Below are 21,412 nucleotides of genomic sequence, written 5' to 3'. Positions count from 1 at the left end.
ATGCCAGTAGCAACACCCAACCTCAGCTGTGACAACCCAAAATGTCTCCAAATGTTGCTACATGTCCCCTGAGGGGCAAAATCACCCTCGGTTGAGAACCAGTGCTCTAGAGAAAAAAGAGAGCCTTAGAAAATAGGAATGCATGTTATAACATAATAGATGTTATAAAGACAACCAAGTTGTAGAATGATAACTGGATGCTGATTAGCAAGACTGATTTGTCAGCCAATTTACCAATAAGAATTAACTGAGCACCTACTTTGTCGCCAACACTGAGCTAGACATAACAGGAGAAACAAAAGAAATATAGGCTATAGTTTTAGGTTTCAAATCATGTACAATAATTTGTCATTTTTAATATTGAAATACTGCCAATGGCAGAAACGTAAAGAAAAACTTGCCTCCTAAACTGTCACTTGATGTTGTTGTCAGTCAGGACTTCACTTATCCATATTATTACTGTGTGACCATGGACAAGTCACTAGCTCTCTCTCTGAGCCTTAGTTTCCTCCACTCTAAGATGGGACCAACTAGGACCTATTTTGTTGGGCCACTGTGAGGGTGAACTGGGCTGGTGTATGTGAAAGTGCTGAGCACGGCGTCTGGAGAGGGGGGTTTCCTGTCTCGTTTCTCTCAGTTTCATTTTTTAAAGAACCAAAAACGTTTCCATGTCAATATCTCATTTGATTAAGGTGACAGTGCTGAAAGCTGTTCAGACCCTTCAGAGGCAAGATAAATATATCTCCTTTCCCCCTGCTCCCCACAACTTCCTTGTTTTAAAGGATATTTTGTTTTAAAAACATCTTTCAGTAACTGTGTAGAGTTTATGTTTCTATTCTCAACACTATCCCTTTCTCATCCACCTGGTTGGAAGGGCAGTGCAAGCCTCCAGCGCCGGCTCTGGGACCTGGGAGAAATCAGTCACCAGGAGAGAGGAGCACCAGGGCAAGGCAGTGAGTTGGAGTCGATGAGGTCTGGAAGTCGAATAGTGCCCACCCACCTGGTGTTTCTCCAGAGCCTTTCAGGGGCATTCGGAGTCCTCTTAGCTTATAGACTCCTGAGGACTGTTATCAGTGTTCAAATGTTAACACACTCAGAGTGCGCTGTTTAGAACTTGCCAAGTGTGCGGCACCATTTCCTGCCCTGTTTTCCCTTGTGGGGTTCCCTCTGCCTGGAATGCCCCTCCCACCCCTCATTCATCCTTTGAGATGAATTATCAATTCATCTTCACTCTGTGAAGTCTCCCCACCCCAATCCCCACGTCCATCCCAGGTAAAACTGGGACACTTTCTTCTCTTGGTTTCCTGACCCTCCATATATTCCCTGACCTCCATAAATGCACTTACCACACATTTTGCCATCTTGAAGGCAAGTCTTGACTTATTCACGTTCCTCTCTCTAGTGCCCAGCCCTGACTTTATACATAGTATACCTTTAGCAAATGAATCCATAAAGGAGTGAATCTAAATTTCACAGAGAACTCTGGGGCAAGTTGCCAAGAAGTAGACCAGCAGCTCTAAAGAAATAGCCTCTTTGGCCTCTTTTTGTGACATTGAGAGCTGAGGTTTCTTTTCTTTCTTTCTTTCTTTCTTTTTTAACTTTTTATTTTATATTGGAGTATAGTTGATTAACAATGTTGTGTTAGTTTCAGGTGTACAGCAAAGAGATTCAGTTATACATATACCTGTGTCTATTCTTTTTCAAATTCTTTTCCCATCTAGGTTGTTACATAACATTGAGCAGAAATCCCTGTGCTGTACAGTAGGTCCTTGTTTGTGATCCTTTTTTTTTTTTTTTTTTTGCGGTATGCGGACCTCTCACTGTTGTGGCCTCTCCCATTGCGGGGCACAGGCTCCGGACGCGCAGGCTCAGCGGCCATGGCTCACGGGCCCAGCCACTCCGCGGCACGTGGGATCTTCCCGGACCAGGGCACGAACCCGTGTCCCCTGTATCGGCAGGCGGACTCTCAACCACTGCGCCACCTGGGAAGTCCTGTGATCCATTTTTAATATAGTAGTGTGTGTATGTTAATCCCAATCTCCCTAACTATCCTTCCCACCCCTCAACACACTTAGAGTTCATTCTCTAAGTCTGTGAGTCTGTTTCCAGAGCAGAGGTTTCTTGATGAAGTCGACAACATTGAACAAAAAAAGGCCTGTTTGCTGTCCACATCCTGAACATCTGTGACTGTGAAACTCTCACGATACATTTTGCAGAAGTTGAGGAGAGGACCCTGGGCCTCACCGTCTTTGGCACGCTGCATTTCTGGGCAGGCTTGACTGGCTGGCTTGCTCTGGACCCTGTCCTTTGCTAAGGAGAGTGTTTAAGTTCCTTGAATTAAGACCTTTTGAGGAGATATTGCAGAGTTCTCTTTAGACACTGGGGGTGAGGAGCCACATTGTCAGCAGCCATTGGTTCAGTAGTGAGATGGTACTTCTGCAAATGGTCCCTTCACATGGACATGCTATAAGTGCTAAAGTACCATATTCAGCTCTTAGGAGTCCTTGGCCCCCTTTTGTCACTCTCCAACCTCAACCCCAAATGAGAAAAACATCTGGCAGAGAATAACCCCGTGGGTGTCAAAGGAGAACGCACTATAAATTGCAGAATATAAATTGCAGAATGTGTGGCATGTAATTTCCCTTGGGCTTTGGGTTAAATCTGACACCTGCTTGAAGTTCTCAACCTCCCCACCACTGCCTTCCTCTGTATCCACCCCATTCCCGTCCCTGAGAGCTAAAGTTTCAGCCTGGTTCTTTAATCCATAGGGCTAGCTAAGCTTAGCTCACTGGCTTGCTCTCTCTTTCTTTCTGTTTGTGGTGGATCTGAGCTCTAGGATATAGATTAAAAATTATCATTTGAGGGCTTCCCTGGTGGCGCAGTGGTTGAGAGTCTGCCTGCCGATGCAGGGGACACGGGTTCGTGCCCCGGTCCGGGAGGATCCCACATGCCGCAGAGCGGCTGGGCCCGTGAGCCATGGCCGCCGGGCCTGCGTGTCCGGAGCCTGTGCTCCGCAACGGGAGAGGCCACAGCAGTGAGAGGCCCGCGTACCGCAAAAAAAAAAAAAATTATCATTTGATCTCAGTGAGAGAGGTTTACTGGGAAGGGGAAATCTTTTTATTACTGTTGTTAACAACACTAGTTAAAATTTGAGCAAAGACTTTGTGATACGTTTTTTACATGATTTCTTCATTTAATACTCACATCAACCTAAGAGGTAAGTCCTGTTACTATTGTCCCCATTCTGCTACTGAATAAGAAAAAAAATTAAATTTTTGCAATGTTCACCAAGATTCAACAACTTAACCTAGGTTACATGGGAACAGAGACATATTTTTAAAATAGTGTTTAAAAATTCTTAGCAACAGTTTATTCTCCCAAAGAGGAGGTTAACCACTCTCTTTATAACATTTCATAACCAACTGATTTGCTCAGCAACTTTGTTCTTTATGGATGGTGTAGCCCAGGAGTCAACAAGCTATGCCCCCCCAACCCCCGACCAAATCCAGCCGCCACCAAAAAAATGTACAGTCTATAAGCTAAGAATGGCTTTTACATTTTTTAATGGTTGGGAAAAAAAAAAAAGAATATTCTGTGACACAGGAACTCATATAACTTCAAATTTCAGTGCCCATAAATGAAGTTCTTTGGGAATATGGTCGCACTTATTTGCATATGTGTCATCTGTGGCTGCTTTTGTGTTAGAATGGTGGAGTTGAGTGGTTGCTAGGGAGATCCACAAAGCCTAAAATATTTACCATATGGCCCTTTACAGCAAAAAACTTGCCAACCCCTCATACAGAATAAACTTCAGCTCTGTTACCATTCAAATGGGGCCAAATTCTGAATTTCTGAGTCTAAAAAAAGATGCTTTGCTCTAGTTTAAATAAAAGACAACTTTATTTTCTTTAACACAACTCCACAGAAAAAGTGGGTACCATGGTCTAAATAAGACTCATTTGATATCAGCAGCATACATTATGTAAAACTTGGAATCTCAAGGAAACTAAACATTCCACTGACCTCTTGTTTACAAAAGTTCACCTAACAAATGCTCTTCCTTTACCATGAAGATAGACAGCAGTTCAGTCCCAGTCAACGTCTGGCTAATTTTCACTCAGTCAAAACAGAAGGAAACCTGGATACAGGCTCCGGACTCAGTCCTGTTACATTATGACATAAACTTGCAGTGAGTATGATCACCGCCATCTGCTTTGGAAGGCCTTACCTTGGGCATTAGCCCTATAATTATAGCACCAGTTCTGGTAGAGTAGGAACAGCCCTTCCTGTCAGGGCATACAGCTGGGAGGGCCCATGCTTGCTTTAATGCTTTACCTCCCCTCTTGGAATTCTTAATAATTTTTGATCTTGCATTTTTATTTTGAACTAGGTCCACAAACTATGTAGCTGGTCTTGCCTCCTATAGATGATTATATATAGGCAAATATATTCCAGGGAATGTAAAAGAAAGTTCTTGCACGACAAATTTTTTCTCTATAACCACACATCCCATGAAGGAAAGTGTAGAGCAAGATCCCATAGACAAGATCTTGCTTTGCCTCACCTACAAACAATGTGAGTCAGAGGTAGAGGCCTACCTCCTCTGAGCTCTTTGTTCTCAGCTGTAAAATGGGCTGAGGACATTTATTCTGCCTCAAAGGGGTTGTGAGGACCAAAGAAGGCAGAAAAATGCACTTAGTAAACTGTAAAACGATTAAAGAAATACAAAGTACCCATTCCTTACAGCGAGGATAGCTCTAGGAGATGCCACAGGAGAGGGAAGACTTCAGGAGGTATCCCATGGAGCTCAGCGCTGGCCCCATCACAGTTCTCCTGCTGCTCTTTAATCAATCTCTTGTTGCAGCCCAAGCAATTTCCAAAAACAAAGCCCTCATATCACTGCCCTGCTTAAAACCCTTCAATGGATTCTGTCTGCCCTTAGGATGGGGCAGGGATTTTATAACAGTGACTGTGGGCCCTGACATACAGGTCTCTCTTATGCTAAAAGGGATCCCAAGTAAAGAATATTCTGGGAATTCCCTGGCAGTCCAGTGGTTAGGACTCTGCACTTTCACTTCTAAGGGCCTGGGTTACTGGTCGGGGAACTAAGATCCCACAAGCCACAAGGCGTGGCAAAAAAAAAAAAAAAAAAAGAATAACCCGAATAAACTGTATGTAAAAGCAACCCAAGGGCCTGGGTCACAGTTGTTTTTCTCTAAAACAAATGGATGGTCCAAGCACATCATCCAACTTGCCTTTGAGACCCAAGACTGAGCACCTTGAATGAAGCATCTGGGTCTTATTCTTCCCCCAGAACCTAGAGCAATGCCTGGTCTGGAATGGATATAAGAGAAGTTAAAGGCTAGCCAGGTGGCTTGGGGTCATATCTTCACCTGCCAACTATTAGGACTGTGACCTTGGGCAAATCACTGAGCGTCCATTTCTTCTCCTTGTGCTTGTGGGGATTAAATAAGGTGAGGCACAGAGGTGCCTGCCACACAAGGTAAGAAGTGCCTGGCACGAGGTGAGAAGCCAGTGTGTGGAGTTGCTTCAAGGAACTGTAGGATCTAGAGTTCAGTGCATCGATAGCAGTCGCCTCACTGGAACAGTTTGTATTTCTGGAACCCTTATTGTGTAAGCAAGCATCATTTCATCTGCAAACAATATATAAATAGACTAGAATGTGGTCAAGATTATTATTGCTAAGTTCCTTTAATGACTACTAAAAGTAATTCAATTTCAGATTCTGATTTTGGTTGCTCTACTAACGTTTTTGGCAACTCACTTGCAGACAGTTTTCTAATGAATGTTTAAAAGCAATAACACTGTAAATCACCTACTTTAAAAAATAAAAACTCCTTTTCCAGCTTAACTTTCATATCTCAATCCAATTCATTTTAATGTTCCATACCCTGATTCTCTCAGGAAGTTATAGGGCTGTTTTGTAGGGTTTTTAGAGTTTTTTTTTTTTCCAAAAGTACAGTCTCTGGATAAAATGTGGAGCACTGCTTTATAATTCTGAACACAACAACCTGGGGTCTTCTTCTAGACAACAGCCAGTAATCTCAGGGTTAACCTTTTCTTTCCAGAATCCTTCATGGCCCCATGTAACCATTTTGGAGACATGAACCCATTAATCTATTTAAAGTAATTGATACCCTATCCAGGAAAATCCACACACAATTTTGCATACACTGTTTTTCCCAGGGAGGGTTATGGACCCCATCAAATCCACCCACGGTAGCCTTAAGGATGAGTGGTCTCAGCTTGAATCCTTACCCTAAGATATTAATTACTAATAAGGGCTTAATGTATGCCCCCCCCAACCCATCCACCTTCCAGATGTATTTGCCTTATAACAGGGGGAAACTTGGCCCAGCTGAAGGGACTCAAATAGTACCAGTGGAATTTGAATTTCAGGCTCTAGCAACAAGTATGCAATAGAGAAATTTTCAGCCAGGGGCAAGCCATTACTTATTATCTATTTATTGTATGATGTATTTACTTCTTTGGAAAATTTCAAACACAGTTGTGGCTCCATACCAACGAACCCAAACCCCTATATCAATGGTTTAATAGCTGGAATCCTGCCTAAACAGTCTGTAAACTAGGATCATAAACATAAAAACAGAGATTACCCAAAAGTTGACACACTGCTGTTTTACAGGATGAAAACTCGTATTATATCAGTGAGGTGGAAGCCTATTTGACCGTCTCAAATCCAGGTAAGTAGTTGGAGAAGCCTGTTCTACCAGCGATGATGCTACGTTTCTGGTTAGCCCAGTTTTCACCTGGCTAATATGTGATGCTGCCTTTGAGAAACAGACTGAGAGAGCAGCCAGCAATGTAACTTTGAGGGAACTTACTATTGATACACCTCTGTGTGCTTCAGTCTGCTTGTCTGCTCAGGCAGCAAGTTGGCTACATTGTGTCAAATCAGCAACAATAGAGTTGAATGACTTTTGGACAGATTTGCCGTTAATGGTGAGGTTTATTTTACACTCTGGGAATCATGCATTCATTCTACGAAAGTGTAGCTAGTGCCTGCTAGGTTCCAAGTCCTATAGTATGTACTCGGTATCCCTAATTATCTAAACATATAGTCCCTGCCCTCATGGAGCTTACATTATAGAAGTGGGGAGAGGACCGTAAACAGATGCATTAAATTATAATATACAGTTAAATAGTGCTAAATTCTATGAGCAAAAAAAGCAGGATGAGGATGGAGAGGACTGGAAGGTGTAGTAGGGAAGCCCTCTGAGGAGAAAGCCCTCTCTGAAGAGGTGAGATTTGAGCAGGGAGCTGTCCCCATTTGGGAACATCTGGATCTGGGGAAGCTCTTTCCAGGCGGCAGGAACTGCAGGTGCCCAGGCTCTAAGGAGTGAGCTTGCTGGGGCACTCAAGGACCAGCAGGAACCAGTGTGTCCAAGAGAGCAAGCAAAGCAGCCAATGAGGTCTGAGGGGCAGCCAGGCCAGAGCACAGAGAGCCTGTGGGTAAGACGGGGTGAGGACTTTGGATTTTATTCTAAAGTGTGAAAAGATGCCATTGGAGGGTTTGGCATAGGGAAATGATATATCAAATTTATATTTTATAAAGGTTCACTTTGGTTGCTATATGAAAAATTACCCAAAGTAGAGCAAGTTGAAAGAACTCCTACAACGTTCACTTCTAGGAAAGTAATGCTCCCAGTCAAGTTGAGGGAGTTTCTCAGAGGCCTCCGATGTTTCTCCCGAAAGCCTAGACTTCGATAACACACTGTTAGTGAGCACCTCCTCTGTGCCAGGTCGTGTACTAAGAGTTTTCATGTCTCTTTTCTCCTCTTCAAAATTCTTTGGACTGGCTTAAACTTATTCTTTTATTAATTAAGGAACTTATACTAAAGAAACTTGCCGAGAAATGAAAATGTGAAGATATATCTATTTTAAATATTAGCAATATTACATTGGTATTGCTCAAAAAGTTGTTGTCAATGATTATTGGTTAAATGTAAGTAAGATGTCACAGCTGACCTTTTCATATACATTATCTCAAACGAGTCTCCTCATATCGACTGGGGAATAAATATTGTGCATGCTAACATAAAGCAGCTAATGTTATCACTGGATAATGACCAAATTTTAGCTACTAATAGGGTAGTAACGTCTCAAGGGGCAGGAGAAGGGAAAGTCAGACCAGAAGCTAATTGAGAGGCTGAGGGAGGGGAAAAAACAACTCTAGGTCTGCATGCTCAAGGCTCAGGAGTGGCAGCAGGAACTGTCATACTCATAGTAATGATAATTTTCATGCCAATGGTGGCAGTGGTGGTGGTGTGAGTACAGTAGTTAGTTGTAGTTCAGAGGTAGTGACCATGGTGACATTAGCACGAGCAGTGGTAGTAGACTACCCCAGGATATAACACAAGATACAGCAGTGTACATGGATAATTCAGTACATCATGTAGGACGTTTGAATGTATAAATGCAGGAGTCTGCGGTGAATACAACAGTAACAGGCAGGAGACACAACAGCACAGTAGTTAAGGTAACAAGCTCTAGAATCAGACGGCTTGAGTCCAAATACCACTTACTAGATGTATGTTCTTAGACGAATGTTTTCAACTCCGTCTTCTCATCTGTAAAATGGTGACAGTAGTACCTATCTCAAAAAATTTTTGTGGGAATTAAACAGGAAAATGCACGTCAAGTACTTGCACAGCACCTGAAACACAGTGAGCTGACCCTCTGTGTGAGATGTTATGTCAGATGCAAGTGAACACACCCGCAGCAGCAGGAGAGGAGGGAACTTTCGGACTCCCTCACTAACAGCCCGTGGATGAATTCACTGAGGTCCATAGTCTGGTCCTCAGCCCCGGAAGCCGTCAGCGGCTGTTTCTTCAAGGAACCTGATGTTAAACCAAGGTCATAAAACTGATGTATAAAATCAGAATGCCAGTTTGTTCATTCATCTTGCTACTGTTTCTTATTATAACTGCAAGGGGACCAAGACAGTTGGGTACTCTGCCAATGAACTTTCTCCCATTCGGGAAACCAAACTATATTCAGAAGGGTACCTGGTAGAGGTGGAATTAGAGCAAATGGAGTTATTAAATTTTTTTAACATCTTTATTGGAGTATAATTGCTTTACAATGGTGTAACTATTTTAAATGTTTAACCCCATGGGCCTTGAAGCACTCACCTCCTTGAAACGCGTGAGCCTCTCATGAGACAGGGCCAGTCCTTGAGCAGGTCCTTCTCTCCCAGCAGCACTCAGATGGATGCAGATGGGCCTCTCCCTTCTCTATGCTTCCATGAATGATGCGACAACCCCTCCCAATGATGGGCTTGGTCCTTCCTTTTGCTATATGAATGCATTCAGTGTGGTGACATGCAAATACTCTGCTTGGTAACTTTGCATGTCTCTGCTCTGATGCATTATGAGAGCGTGTGATTTTTGTCTCAGAGAACAATCTTACTTCTTTTATTTCTGAAGTTTTCGTGGACACTTTTTTGTGCGCAGGCACTGACAATAGCCCCCATTGACTCTGCCCCCAGTGACTTAAAATAACTGAATAAAAGATTCCGAAGAGTTTTTAGTTCAATGTTATCATATTCTAATTTATGTGAGATTGCCCCCATATATGGTGAACAGAGCATCAGGAAAAAGTCCCCAGACAGCACCAGGGTGATGTTTCATGAGGCGAAGGTGTCAGAACTGTGGAGAACCACATCTAAGGAAGGCCATTTAACTGCACATGGGCCATCCAGCAACAGCTGGGGCTCAATGGATACTTGCCAGGGTTCTTACATGTCGGTATTTCACCTTTGTGTTTTCAGAGAAAGTTTACCAAGGAATGAAAAGTGCAATGGTGATGTTCGAGACTGTGGCGGGGCATTCCTTCAAGTGTGTGAGCGAACAGAGCATCCAGCTCTCCACCCACCTTCAGCTGAAAACAATGAATATCCAACTTCAAGCCTTTGATTTTGAAGGCAACCACTTTGGAAATGGTAAGTTAAGGGATCATCATGTCACAAACCTAAACTTCTGAGACCCAGGAGTAGTTTCAAGTTGTTTTCTGGTTGAAGCTTTCAAAGGGACAAGAATCACATGAACTTCCTAGAAGAGTATGATTCCGCTAAGCTCTCAGGGTCAAGTTTCTCCGGCCAACCCTCCCTCCCACCGTTGTATGAGTCAATACCAGCCACAAAATCAGACACTTAAACCCACTCATGTCCACTGCCCTCCCACAGCAGAATACATTCTTCTTGTCTGGCCAAGATACACATTCTGACTCATTTAAACACACACACACACAGTCAATCAATCAAAGAGTGAGAAAACGCCATCAGTAACCTCCCCTGGACAAGCTGTTGAATACTGGTAAACCCAGGTGTCTTTGGAGAACACCTTAAAATCCTGAGTATTAGTGATATGTCTAAAAGTCAAGATTTCAGAATAGATTCTTTCCCACTTATGGAGGGAAAAGAGAAAGTTGTGATCATTCTAGACAGAAATACACTCTGTTGAATCCCCTCTTCTCAAATCCAAGCTGTTCTACCCAACTAGTGCTTCCTCATAATTAGTCTTAGTTTCCATGCAACTTCTACTCTGGGTTTTTCCCACCACAGAGGGAAGCAGATTCTAACAAGAAGGCCAGGGGCAGCCCAGGGTGACTTTCCAAAAAAGCCCTTTTCTCCCCACCAGGAAAACAGTATTACAAGGGTTTCTACATTAGGGCAAGAATTGAACTTCAGTTTCTAAAACATCTCTCTCATAATAAGTCAATGACCTTATGAGTACTTCTCAGCTATCAAAAATAGATTTAGCTAGAGGTGTAGCTGTAAGTTAACTTTCTATAACATGAGTCTGATTTCTACTTGAATTCCACTGTAAAGCTGAAAATGTGTCTGGCAGAAAACTTCTGATATACCTGGTGGAAGGCATTCAGCAAAGGCAGTATGAAGTGTCACTTGCCTTGGATCTCCTGACATCTGTAGGTTTGGTCTGAGTCCTACAATCTCTATCTTAATTTTGGACCTTTACCAGAGTCCTAAGATTAAATATTAAAATTTGCTAGTAGGTATTTCCCCCACTCTGTCATCTTGTCTCAAAATATCCAATTTGAGAAACTCTTTTAAAAATTTATTATGAAGGCTTGAAAAACCTCTGTATTTAATCATGTGGTCTTAAAAATAAGGCACACACTTTCTCTTCCTCCCCCTCAGAACCTGTGTATAGAAGGAAGTAAGCAGGTCTGGGAAACCTCTCGGTGACAGAGATGAGAAATAAAAACCTTTTAGCAGCACACCTGGCCGCTATTAAGCAGTGCTCACGAGGAGATGTAGAAAGCTATCTTTTCATTTTTTCCTCTCCCTCCTTCACCCTCTCATATACATAGTCACAAAACCCTATCAGTTCTACCTCCAAAATATTTCTCTTGTTCATTCCACTGTCCCCGCTTCAGCTCAGCTCCTTATTCCCAGTCTTTGCACCTCAAATTTCACTAAAGGTGCTCAGATGTGAAGTTGTATGTCATCCTGTAAATAATGTTTTCTACCAGAGAGTAAGAGAAGAGAGAAAAAGGAGCAAGTTGAAAAATAGAAGTTACCATACAATATGGCATTATAAAAGGCATAAGTACAAAAGGCCGTGGGAGCACAGAGGAAGGCATGAGGAGCACAGCATTGCAGGAAGGGGGTCAGAGAAGTCCTGACAGATGGGTGACCCTTCAACAGGGGCTCGGAGAACCGGAGAGGAATCCAGCAAGTGTAACGCTCGGCCTTGTCAAAGAGAACGGTCATCCCAAACAGTAGGCCCCTGACCCCCTTTCTAAACCCCTTCTCTCTAAAATCTCGGAGCCTGCAAAGGCTCTCTCCAGTACCAGGAGCCCAGGGTGTCCAGCAGTCCCTTCAAGAAGCACAGAGTTTAAATAGAAAACTTTGGCCAGGTGATATGGTCCAGGTCTGTGTCTCCAACCTTGGGAAACCAGGCTCCCGTGCTTACCCTGGCTTGAGAGTCAAGACACAATTCTGATCCTGACCCTCTGGACCTAACCAGTGTTCCTCAAAGTTGGATCTGCCTCCCAGCCGTATCACAATCACCTGGGTCCCACCTCCGACCCGCTGAATCAAAACTGCTTGGGTGCGGGGCCCGGGGATCTGCAGTTAAGACACCCCTTAAGTGATCATGGGCACTACAAGTCAGTCCACTGCAGTGACCCCTTCCCTTCTCATCTTCACCTGTCCATATGTCTGAGGCAGCAGGGACAGTTCCCACAGATCCATCTCTCTCTCAGTTGCCTTCTCTGTGAAGCTGAGGCGGGCAGGGGCAGTATCACTTCCCAGCATTGTGGCCAGCCTGTAACACCTGTTACTCTGACTTCAATTACAGCGGACGAATGCTTCAGTGACAGAAACAGGAGAGAAATCCCTGTGGCCATGGGCCTGAGTATCGCAGGATTGCTTGGCGTTTTGCTAACAGCATGCCTGGTGACCGGAAAGAGGCCCAGGAGAGGATATGAACGCATGTAAAACCCCACCTTCCTCAAAGTGTGCAAGGTTAAGGTCTTGGGAATGCTGGCTGTATATTTAGCCTGAAGCGAAGGGATCAACTTTTCTAGTTGCCAACCCCACCCTCCAAATCCGATTAGGAAATTAGCATTCTACCAAAGGCCATCAGGCTAGCTACAAGACAGCTCCCACCCCACTTCTTCCTGGGTCATATGGGCTTGAGTTCCACCATCCACACGTGATAATACAGGCCTGGCGTGAGAATTAGGGACAAGAGGCAGGGATGTGAGCAGGATCCTGTGAGAAGGAAAAAGCAAACACCCAGAGGGAAGATTGTGTGAAAGACATTTTCAAACTGCATTGATTTTTCGTATACATTTTTAAGAGTCTCAATATCTAGTTTTTTAAAAAAACTTTTTTACTTTTAAAATCCTATCCATTTTAAAATAAATTCTAAAGTGATTTTAAACTCCTGGATTTTGCCCAACTCCTGATTTACTTAAATGATAGTCTTGATAGACTATCTTTTTTTTTTTTTAGGTTGACTGAAGGTCTTTTTATTTTTTTTAATAAATTTATTTATTTTATTTTTGGCTGCATTGGGTCTGTTGCTGCATGTGGGCTTTCTCTAGTGGCGACGAGCAGGGGCTACTCTTCCTTGCAGTGCACAGGCTTCTCATTGCGGTGGCTTCTCTTGTTGTGGAGCACGGGCTCTAGGTGTGCGGGCTCAGTAGTTGTGGGATGCGGACTCTAGAGCGCAGGCTCAGTAGTTGTGGCTGGCGGGTTGTAGAGTGCAGACTCAGTAGTTGTGGCACACAGGCCCAGCTGTTCCGCAGCATGTGGGATCTTCCCGGACCAGGGCTCAACCCCACGTCCCCTGCAATGGCAGGGGGGCTCTCAACCACTGCGCCATCAGGGAAGCCCTGGAGGTCTTTTTAGACTATCGTTTTTAAAAGGACGTATTCTACACTGTTATAATGTATTATTAGTAAAAAAAAAAAAAAACTAGAAAACTTCCCAACATTCCATTTTTTAATGTAAAGGATATACGAAAGATCTTAGCAAACAAAAGAGGCTTCATACAAGTTAGTTCTCCAGTCCTTCACCTTAATTTGTTGTCTGCCTTCTTAATACCTTTTTTCTGCTCTGTCTCTGTTTTTCTTTGATTTTAGTATATCCTTGCAGATTTGTTAAGTTGGGCCATCGTGGGGGGCGGAGGTAGGCAAAGCATCTAAACAGTCATAAATGGCAAAGAGAAGAGGTAAATCTACCCAGATTATTATCCACTTTCCTTTTTTAGCAAACATTTACCAAAAACAAAACAAAACAAAACAAAAAACAAAAAAAACCGTAAACCAGAAAATTCCTGATTGGGAGTGATTGGTGTCTGGAGGAAAAGTTCTATTAAAATATGGTTTAGAATGTTATTCATGGTTTTCTACTACGTTGACTGTTTAAATAGCAGAACTGGGGTTGGTCTTTCAGAGAAAGGGGAGAGTAATGGACCTCTGGATGTTTTTAACTGTTTTTACTAACAGACACTGTTCTTGTGTTTCTGTATTTTCCAGAGGTGTTATTCATTATTTTTAAGAGGAAGTTTATGAAAGTTGGCAACCACTCTATAACCACTGCTTATCTAGGACGTGTACTGCTTTCCTTTGAGGTATTTTAGCTCTCTCCACTTTCTCAGAAGTGAGGGGGTGGGGAGAGCACACAGCAGCTTCCAGAGAGCTTCAAGAGCCCTTGAAGATGGCAGGAGGGTGAGGACGTTCCTGTTCCTCCTTACCCCAGGAGGTGTTGATGCAAATCTGGGATATGAGGACCCAGTGTTCCCAAAAGTGACTCGGGTTGAGCAGCAAGGGCGTGGCCTTGGAGAGATGCCATCTGTCTTCATCTCCTTCCTCCAGTGGGTGTCAGCCAGTACCCACACTAGACTCCCATTTCCAGTTCCACCTCAAGTGTGCTTGTTAGGTTCTATACCACAGAGCACGGGTTGTTTATTCACCGTGCCACGAACCACCCTGTAGAATGACTAAAGGGAGGTCCTAGTTTAGAAATTTCTCCCACAGCAGAGGAAAACGAAGTCGAATTAAAATCAAGAAGAGAGGGATAAGGCAGTTCGCTTGAGTTTGATTTTCCTTTCTACCATCTTCAATGAGTTCTGTGGAGTGACGGCTGCTGCTTAGACTCCTGTGATCTACCCCTCCCCACACACGCCAATTATCTTTAAAATTGCTTTGAATTAACATTCTAGTAACCGAAAAGAACACAGGTTTCCTTGGAATGATTAGTAAATAAATGCCTGGATGCATTATTGCCTTACAGTTCTGCCCACTGTTGCAGTGATGTCCCAGGAGGGTCCTAGAGGGGAAAGTGCTGGGATTGGGACTGTGGTAAACTGGGCATCTGGAAGTGGCCTCCTCCGTGTCCTGGGGTTCCCTCCCCCGCCCCCCGCCAGCCCCGCGCCGTGCTGCCTCCAAGTCGTCTCTTAGGGCTGAAAGGCTTACTGCAGAGCACTGCTTGTCCCTTTCTGAGGTAGGGGCAGGAGGCTGCTGTGTAGGACTCCGGGAAGCCTCACAAGGGGCCTCTGATCCTCTCTGGCGGCACTGGCCCCTGACCTTTGGCTCTCCTGCTGCTTGCCCTTCCAGCTGGTTTCAACTCGGTTTCTCCCTTCTGCTGACGGTAGAACGCCTGAATTTACCCCTCTCTCTGCAACCTACCTAGAGACAGTAGAAACCTTCACTAATGCCCACATGGAGATAACCTATCCATTGTTCATTGTTCATTGACCCTTGAATGATGCTGGGGGTCAGGGCACCCACCCTCCCACGGTTGAAAATCTGTGTGTATAACAGAGTTGGCCCTCCGTTTAGGTGGTTCCCTCTGTACCTGCGTTCCTCAGCCACCTGCGGATAAAGTAGTACTGTAGTATTTAATGTTGAAAAATATCTGCCTATAAATAGACCCGTGCAGTTCAAACTGGTGTCCTTCAAGGGTCAACTGTATTTCCTTCTCAAGAATATTGTTTTACAAACTGAAAGCACACAGAGGACACAGTTTGGTATCCTTGTTCCATAAGCATTTCTCCATGCTGCTAGAGGTACAAAGTGTCATTACTGTGGCTGCTATCCTGAATATGCTATCAACATTACACAATAATTTACTTAACTATTCTGTTATTATTGGGAATTTTTATTGTTTCTAGGTTCTCACAACGATAACGTGAATAAAGAATTACGTATGAATTACATACAAAACAGACATTGATTAACAAATTTGTATCAATGTGTTCCCGAATTTTGGGTTTGCTTCATAAACTGTTTAAAATGGTTATAATTTATACTTCACTACTAATTCTTAATTTTTAAGAAACAAATGGGAACAAAAACACATAGGTTGTGAAAAAAATTTTAAGCACTACAGAAATATATGAAATGAAAAATTGGAGTTAAAATAGTGACTAGAGGGGCTTCCCTGGTGGCGCAGTGGTTGAGAGTCCGCCTGCCGATGCAGGGGACGCGGGTTCGTGTCCCGGTCCGGGAAGATCCCACATGCCGCGGAGCGGCTGGGCCCGTGAGCCATGGCAGCTGAGCCTGCGCGTCTGGAGCCTGTGCTCCGCAACGGGAGAGGCCACAACAGTGAGAGGCCCGTGTACCGCAAAAAAAAAAAAAAAATAATAATAATGACTAGAATTTTCCTCACAGAATTTTTCTCCCACATTGTCTAATAGATTGAGGGGAGAAACATTTTTTTTTGAATCAGTAGCAGTCAAAAAGACATAACCTAATGCAATAAACATTTTAAACTGATGAACAGCAAAGATACAAGACTGAGAGGAAGAATGGAGAGGCGCAGCTGAGTGGGCTCCTAACCCTCCCCAGTACACCTACCCCAAGGAGCCATACTGTGAAAAAAAAAAACATTCTGTGAATGCTGACTACTCTTCCTAAAACTGGAGAGAAAGAGAGCAGCCACTTGGGACTTCCCTGGCGGTCCATGATTAAAACTCTACGCTCCCGATGCAGGGAGCCCAGGTTCGATCCCTGGTTGGGGAACTAGGATCCCGCATTTCTTCAAGCTAGGTAGGAGTAGTGAAAATGGCTACTGCGGAGACAAGGCAGAATAAACACAGACTGCTGGAAATGAACTGGGGAGCCAGCCCCAGACCAGAGGACACCCCAGTCTGTAGCTAGTTCCCAAGGTATAGAAAAGAAAATAGAATCCAATTAGTTAGCTCAAGAGGAAACGAGCAAGATGAAAACAAACTACAAGACTACAGTGCAAAATTACTGCAGGAAAAAATAATATAAGATTAAACTAAATTATAGATTCAGAGTTTTCACTTTGCAAGATGAAAAAAGTTCTGGAGATGGATAGTGGTGATGGTTGCACAAAAATGTGAATGTACTTAATGTCACTGAAGTGTACTCTTTAAAACAATTAAAATGGTAAATTTTATGTTGTGTATATTTTACCACAAATTTTAAAAATTAAAGGAGGGAGGGTTAGAAAGGAATATAGTTGATAAAATACAAAGAAAACCTAACTCAAGGAACAGAGAGAAATACCTGTCAATTGTTTTTTGACAATTAATAAGAACGTGAATTCCATATAACCAGAGCTCATAGAGGAGAAGTTATAATGAAAGAGTGAGGTAAATAGGACATTTCACTCCTAAGAAAACAAGTTGAGCATCAAAGCAACACACTTCCGTAATAAATGGAAATAGTGAAAGGCAGAACAGATAGAGCTGAAAACTAAATTATCTTCATAGAGAAAAAGACTGAGTTAACCAGTTAATAAAAATTAAGATTATAATATTATAGGTAAGCTGCTAGGTATGAAAGCTATTCAGATCATCTAAAATAAGGATAACTGGTGCCTCTGAAGTACAGAGTTAAAAAATAAAAAGAAGATATATTTGATGATTTAAGAGGTTTTCCTTAAAATAAATAATTGAAGTTGCAGATTGAAAGTGCACAGTGTATCTATCCCAGGGTGGAAGGGAAAAAAAAAACCTGACACAGAAAGCTTAACATTAAGATATATCCAAAGTAAGCCAAAGCTAAAGAATTCTTTAGACATACAAACTCCCCCTTCCCCTAAAAAAAGCAAATCACCTATAAAGGGGGAAGGTTAAAATTGGCCTCAGATTTCTTTACAATAACATTTAAAGCCAGAAAACAATAGACCAATGTCTACAAAATCCTAAGGGAAAGTGTGGCCCCAAAATATAATCTGAGTAAAAAGGTAATAGACCGATATCCTCAAACATGAAATAATTCAAGGGATACAGCACAAATGAGCTCTTCTTAAAGATACAGCTTGACAATGAAATTTGATCAGAGAGAAGCCACATTACAAGCAAGGATATCAGCAAACATCTTTCAGGAATAGAGAAAGCTCAGTTTTGTTTTGTTTTTTAAGGCATTTTATCTATTTGAAGAGTAAACTATAAAAAGCATTAAACAATTATGGATCTGAGATTTTATCATTCCTTCTCATATATAAAATGATATATGTGCATGCTTATTCATCACAGATTTGTAATATCAAAAGATTAAAAACAAACCAAGGGTCCATCAATCTGGGACAGATACATTCCACAACAGAATACTATACAGTTATAAGAAAAGAATGAGAACATACATGTTTGTGTATGTATAAGGAAAGTTATCCAAAATATATTGTTAAAAAACGTGTAATGCATAATAGTGAAGAAAATGGGAAATAAAGTATATTTTCACTTTTGCTTATATCTGAAACATTGGAAATATATAAGAAATTAAGTAGTTGTCTAATATTGGCAGGGGGAACTAAGAAGATGGCACAAGGGTAGAAATGAAACTTCTCAATGTACAGCATTTCATATTATTTTGACTTTAAATAGTGAATGTGTTCTAAATTTGAAACGAATTTTTAGAAATTATAGGCATTACAATTATCAAATAGAATTGAAATATTGTAAACCTGAACAATGTTTCTAAAAATATGTATAGCTGTTCAGAATTTGAGTTGGGAAGACCAGAAATAGAAGGGAATCTGTTAGTGTTAATCTTTCAAAACAGAATCAATAGATAATGTCTAACTGGAAACAGAGTTTCGAAAACACGTCTCTAATTTATTTTATAACCTCTTAATGCATTTCATAATCATTTATTTTCTACTTGTGTATTTTTGTGTCTTCTTTGAACCTTAAAGAGATCTTTTATGCAACAATATTTCCCACGGCAAAGACATGTTTATTTGAAGTGCAGTAATTCTTCTAGTTTTGTTTTAGTTTTTTTCTTCTGTGAAATTCAAGTAACATTAAAATGAACAATTTTGGTTAAAATAGCATTTGTATGATTCCATTTTGATAAAACCACTTCTATTTATTTTTCTACCCATCTATTCTTACAGTTGTAAAGAAAGACGCCTGAAATAATGTTTGTCCATGTTTTACCAATGATAATTTCTGGGTAGGTGGTTTTCAGGAGATTTATAATGAGCATATATCATTTTTAAAAATACAATGATTTTTCTTTAAGCATACACATGAGCACACACACACTCATGCACACATATATGTACAGAGGAAACAAATGCCTCAAAGATTTATGGTGATTAATTCAAGTGGAAGAAACATGGTGATTGGATAACTATTTTCTTTGTTTACTTTTCTGCATTTTGAAGATGTTTAAACAATGTAATATTAAATATTATAAAACTATATAGAAAGTAAAAGTTGCCTCTATTCCCATCCCAGTCTTCCCCCAGCTTCTTGTGTATTTTTTTGCTCTAGGCACCCATGCAGTGCTTCACAGATCTTAGGTAACTTCCCTGTCAGCACATGGAAATCTACCACATTCCTTTTGATGGCTACATCATAGTCTATTGTATGAATATACAACTGTAAATTTTTGATGGCTATTTAGATTGTCAATTTTCCTCTCATAAAAGGAGATTATTATTACATATTTTTGTGTACTTTATGAATATATCTTCAGTATAAATTCCTAGTGGTGGAATTGCTGGATTGATAGGTATGTGTTTTACATTTTGTTTTGACAATTCTGTATTTTTTTTCCAAATTATTTTAACTTCTTAGATTATGTTCTTTCCTATCTAAGAAATATATATAAATATTTACATGTAATATTTAATATAACAAAATTATATGTAATTTAAACAAATATGTAAATAACAAAATTATCATATACTCTAAAAGGATTCATGAAAAGCAACATTTCCCTGTCCCTCCTCTAAGAGACAAAGCACTTTAACTAGTTTTAACAATTTCTTATGGTAACTATCTCCATAATTCTCTAAAAAATAATAAAAAGCTTATCCTACTGTTTCTTAATTTATCAGCTTTAAACCTCTTGCTATGGAAGATAAGGATTTAATACTTCTTACACCATCCTTTTTATGGTTATATCACTGTCTTTTTTGTTAAATCAATAAGGTATGCATCATTATAATGTAAATATTGTCCACTGCCAAATCAAATAGTGTACCACAAGCACAGTTCCTGTCTTGTATAGATTTAGTTTTTTTCCCAGGAGTCTCTAATTACCATTCCCTCTTCCCTGGCCCCTCCTGATTCTTTTTACTTGGACCTCAGGTGAGAATTGGATTAATGGTGATTCTTGGTTCAGGACATAATTTCAATATTGGTTCATGGAAGACCTCAAGGGCATATCCTCTCATCTGTTCTTGAATAAGATATAGATATAGTTCTCCATTTATCTGTACTCAATTAAGGTCCCTTTTATTCCCAGGGCCTTGCATCTTTCTCCAGTCAAGACTGATTACATTTTAAATGAACTGAATAAATAATCTCTAACAGAATAAAGAAAAAAGAATTTTGACAAATTTTCAAACTTTCACTTTTAAGTTCTCGTAAATAATTAGGTCTATTTTCTAATATTTTTGGCTAACTAAAAGCAATAAAACAGAACTGTAAGTGTGACAAAAATGAATGTTTTAAAAAGTGGAGAAACATCCCACGTTTTCAAGAGATAAGTTTTACAGTGACACAGTCTGTTTTACGTAAGCACATCCCACTTTACAGAGAGCAACACCTGGAAGAAAACAGGACTAACAATTATTAAATATTAATTTCTGAGAAGAGAAAGTTATTTTATTTCATCCTCCAACAATTTTATATATTATTTGCTTCCTTTATAAATGAGTAAATTGCAGGGTTAAATAACCCTCCCAGGTTCACACAGTTAGTGGTAGAAGCAAAAGTCAAGCACAGGTCTGACTCCAAAGCTCATATTCTCCCCACTCTAGCCTGCTTTCTGGTCTGTCCTCACTAAAACTTAGTGGCTGTATTTGTTTTTTCTCTTAGTGGACGAATGTTCATCTGACTACACAATTGTGCTTCCCGTGATTGGGGCCATCGTGCTTGGTCTCTTCGCAGTGGGTTTGATTGTCTATGCAATCCGCTTAAGGCGTGAATCTTCTGGATACCAGAGAATCTAACTGGTGCCCCGAGGGAAAAGAAAAAGGTGGAGTTTAGAGAATTCTTTCATTGTTTCCAGGATGTTGAAGACTTCCCTTGGAGTGTGGGTCCTTCCAACCTTGTAAACCACTATCTTTCACAAAAACCAAATTTCTGACGTAAGTTCAAGCAGTACATCAATTTCAAAATATTTTTTGTTCATTTTATGAAAGATCTAGTGAGCTGTTTAAGAATATTTTCTAGTGTCCTTGAAAATATTTTAACCAAAGTCAACATTTGAGATACATTAAATTAACATAATGTATGTAAAGTGGTATATGCTCCACATTATACACCGAAGCATCAATAGTAATGAACGTTACCTGTGTTCACGTTGGGAATTTTATTTTATCCTTGATCTTTTCCACTTTTAAAAATGCTTCTAGGGCTTCCCTGGTGGCGCAGTGGTTGAGAGTCCGCCTGCCGATGCAGGG

At 41.1% G+C, this 21,412-nt stretch overlaps 1 protein-coding gene across 1 annotated transcript in view; it reads left to right on the top strand.

Annotated features, from left to right (window-relative positions):
• Window positions 1-21,104, top strand: part of LAMP3 (lysosomal associated membrane protein 3) — a gene marked incomplete at its 5' end in the record, with an annotated part of 32,979 nt that extends 11,875 nt beyond the window's left edge. Inside the window, 3 exons of the mRNA XM_082654975.1 lie at window positions 6,668-6,725; window positions 9,815-9,985; window positions 20,826-21,104. Of these exons, the coding sequence (XP_082511101.1) occupies window positions 6,668-6,725; window positions 9,815-9,985; window positions 20,826-20,959 (363 nt within the window). The 3' untranslated portion in view covers window positions 20,960-21,104. The remainder of the gene's footprint in view (window positions 1-6,667; window positions 6,726-9,814; window positions 9,986-20,825) is intronic.
• Window positions 21,105-21,412: the final 308 nt, after the last annotated feature.

The sequence above is a fragment of the Grampus griseus genome (assembly GCF_964374135.1).
Source record: "Grampus griseus genome assembly, chromosome: 5".
Lineage (NCBI taxonomy): Eukaryota > Metazoa > Chordata > Mammalia > Artiodactyla > Delphinidae > Grampus > Grampus griseus.
This window is presented reverse-complemented; position numbering and strand designations above follow the sequence as displayed.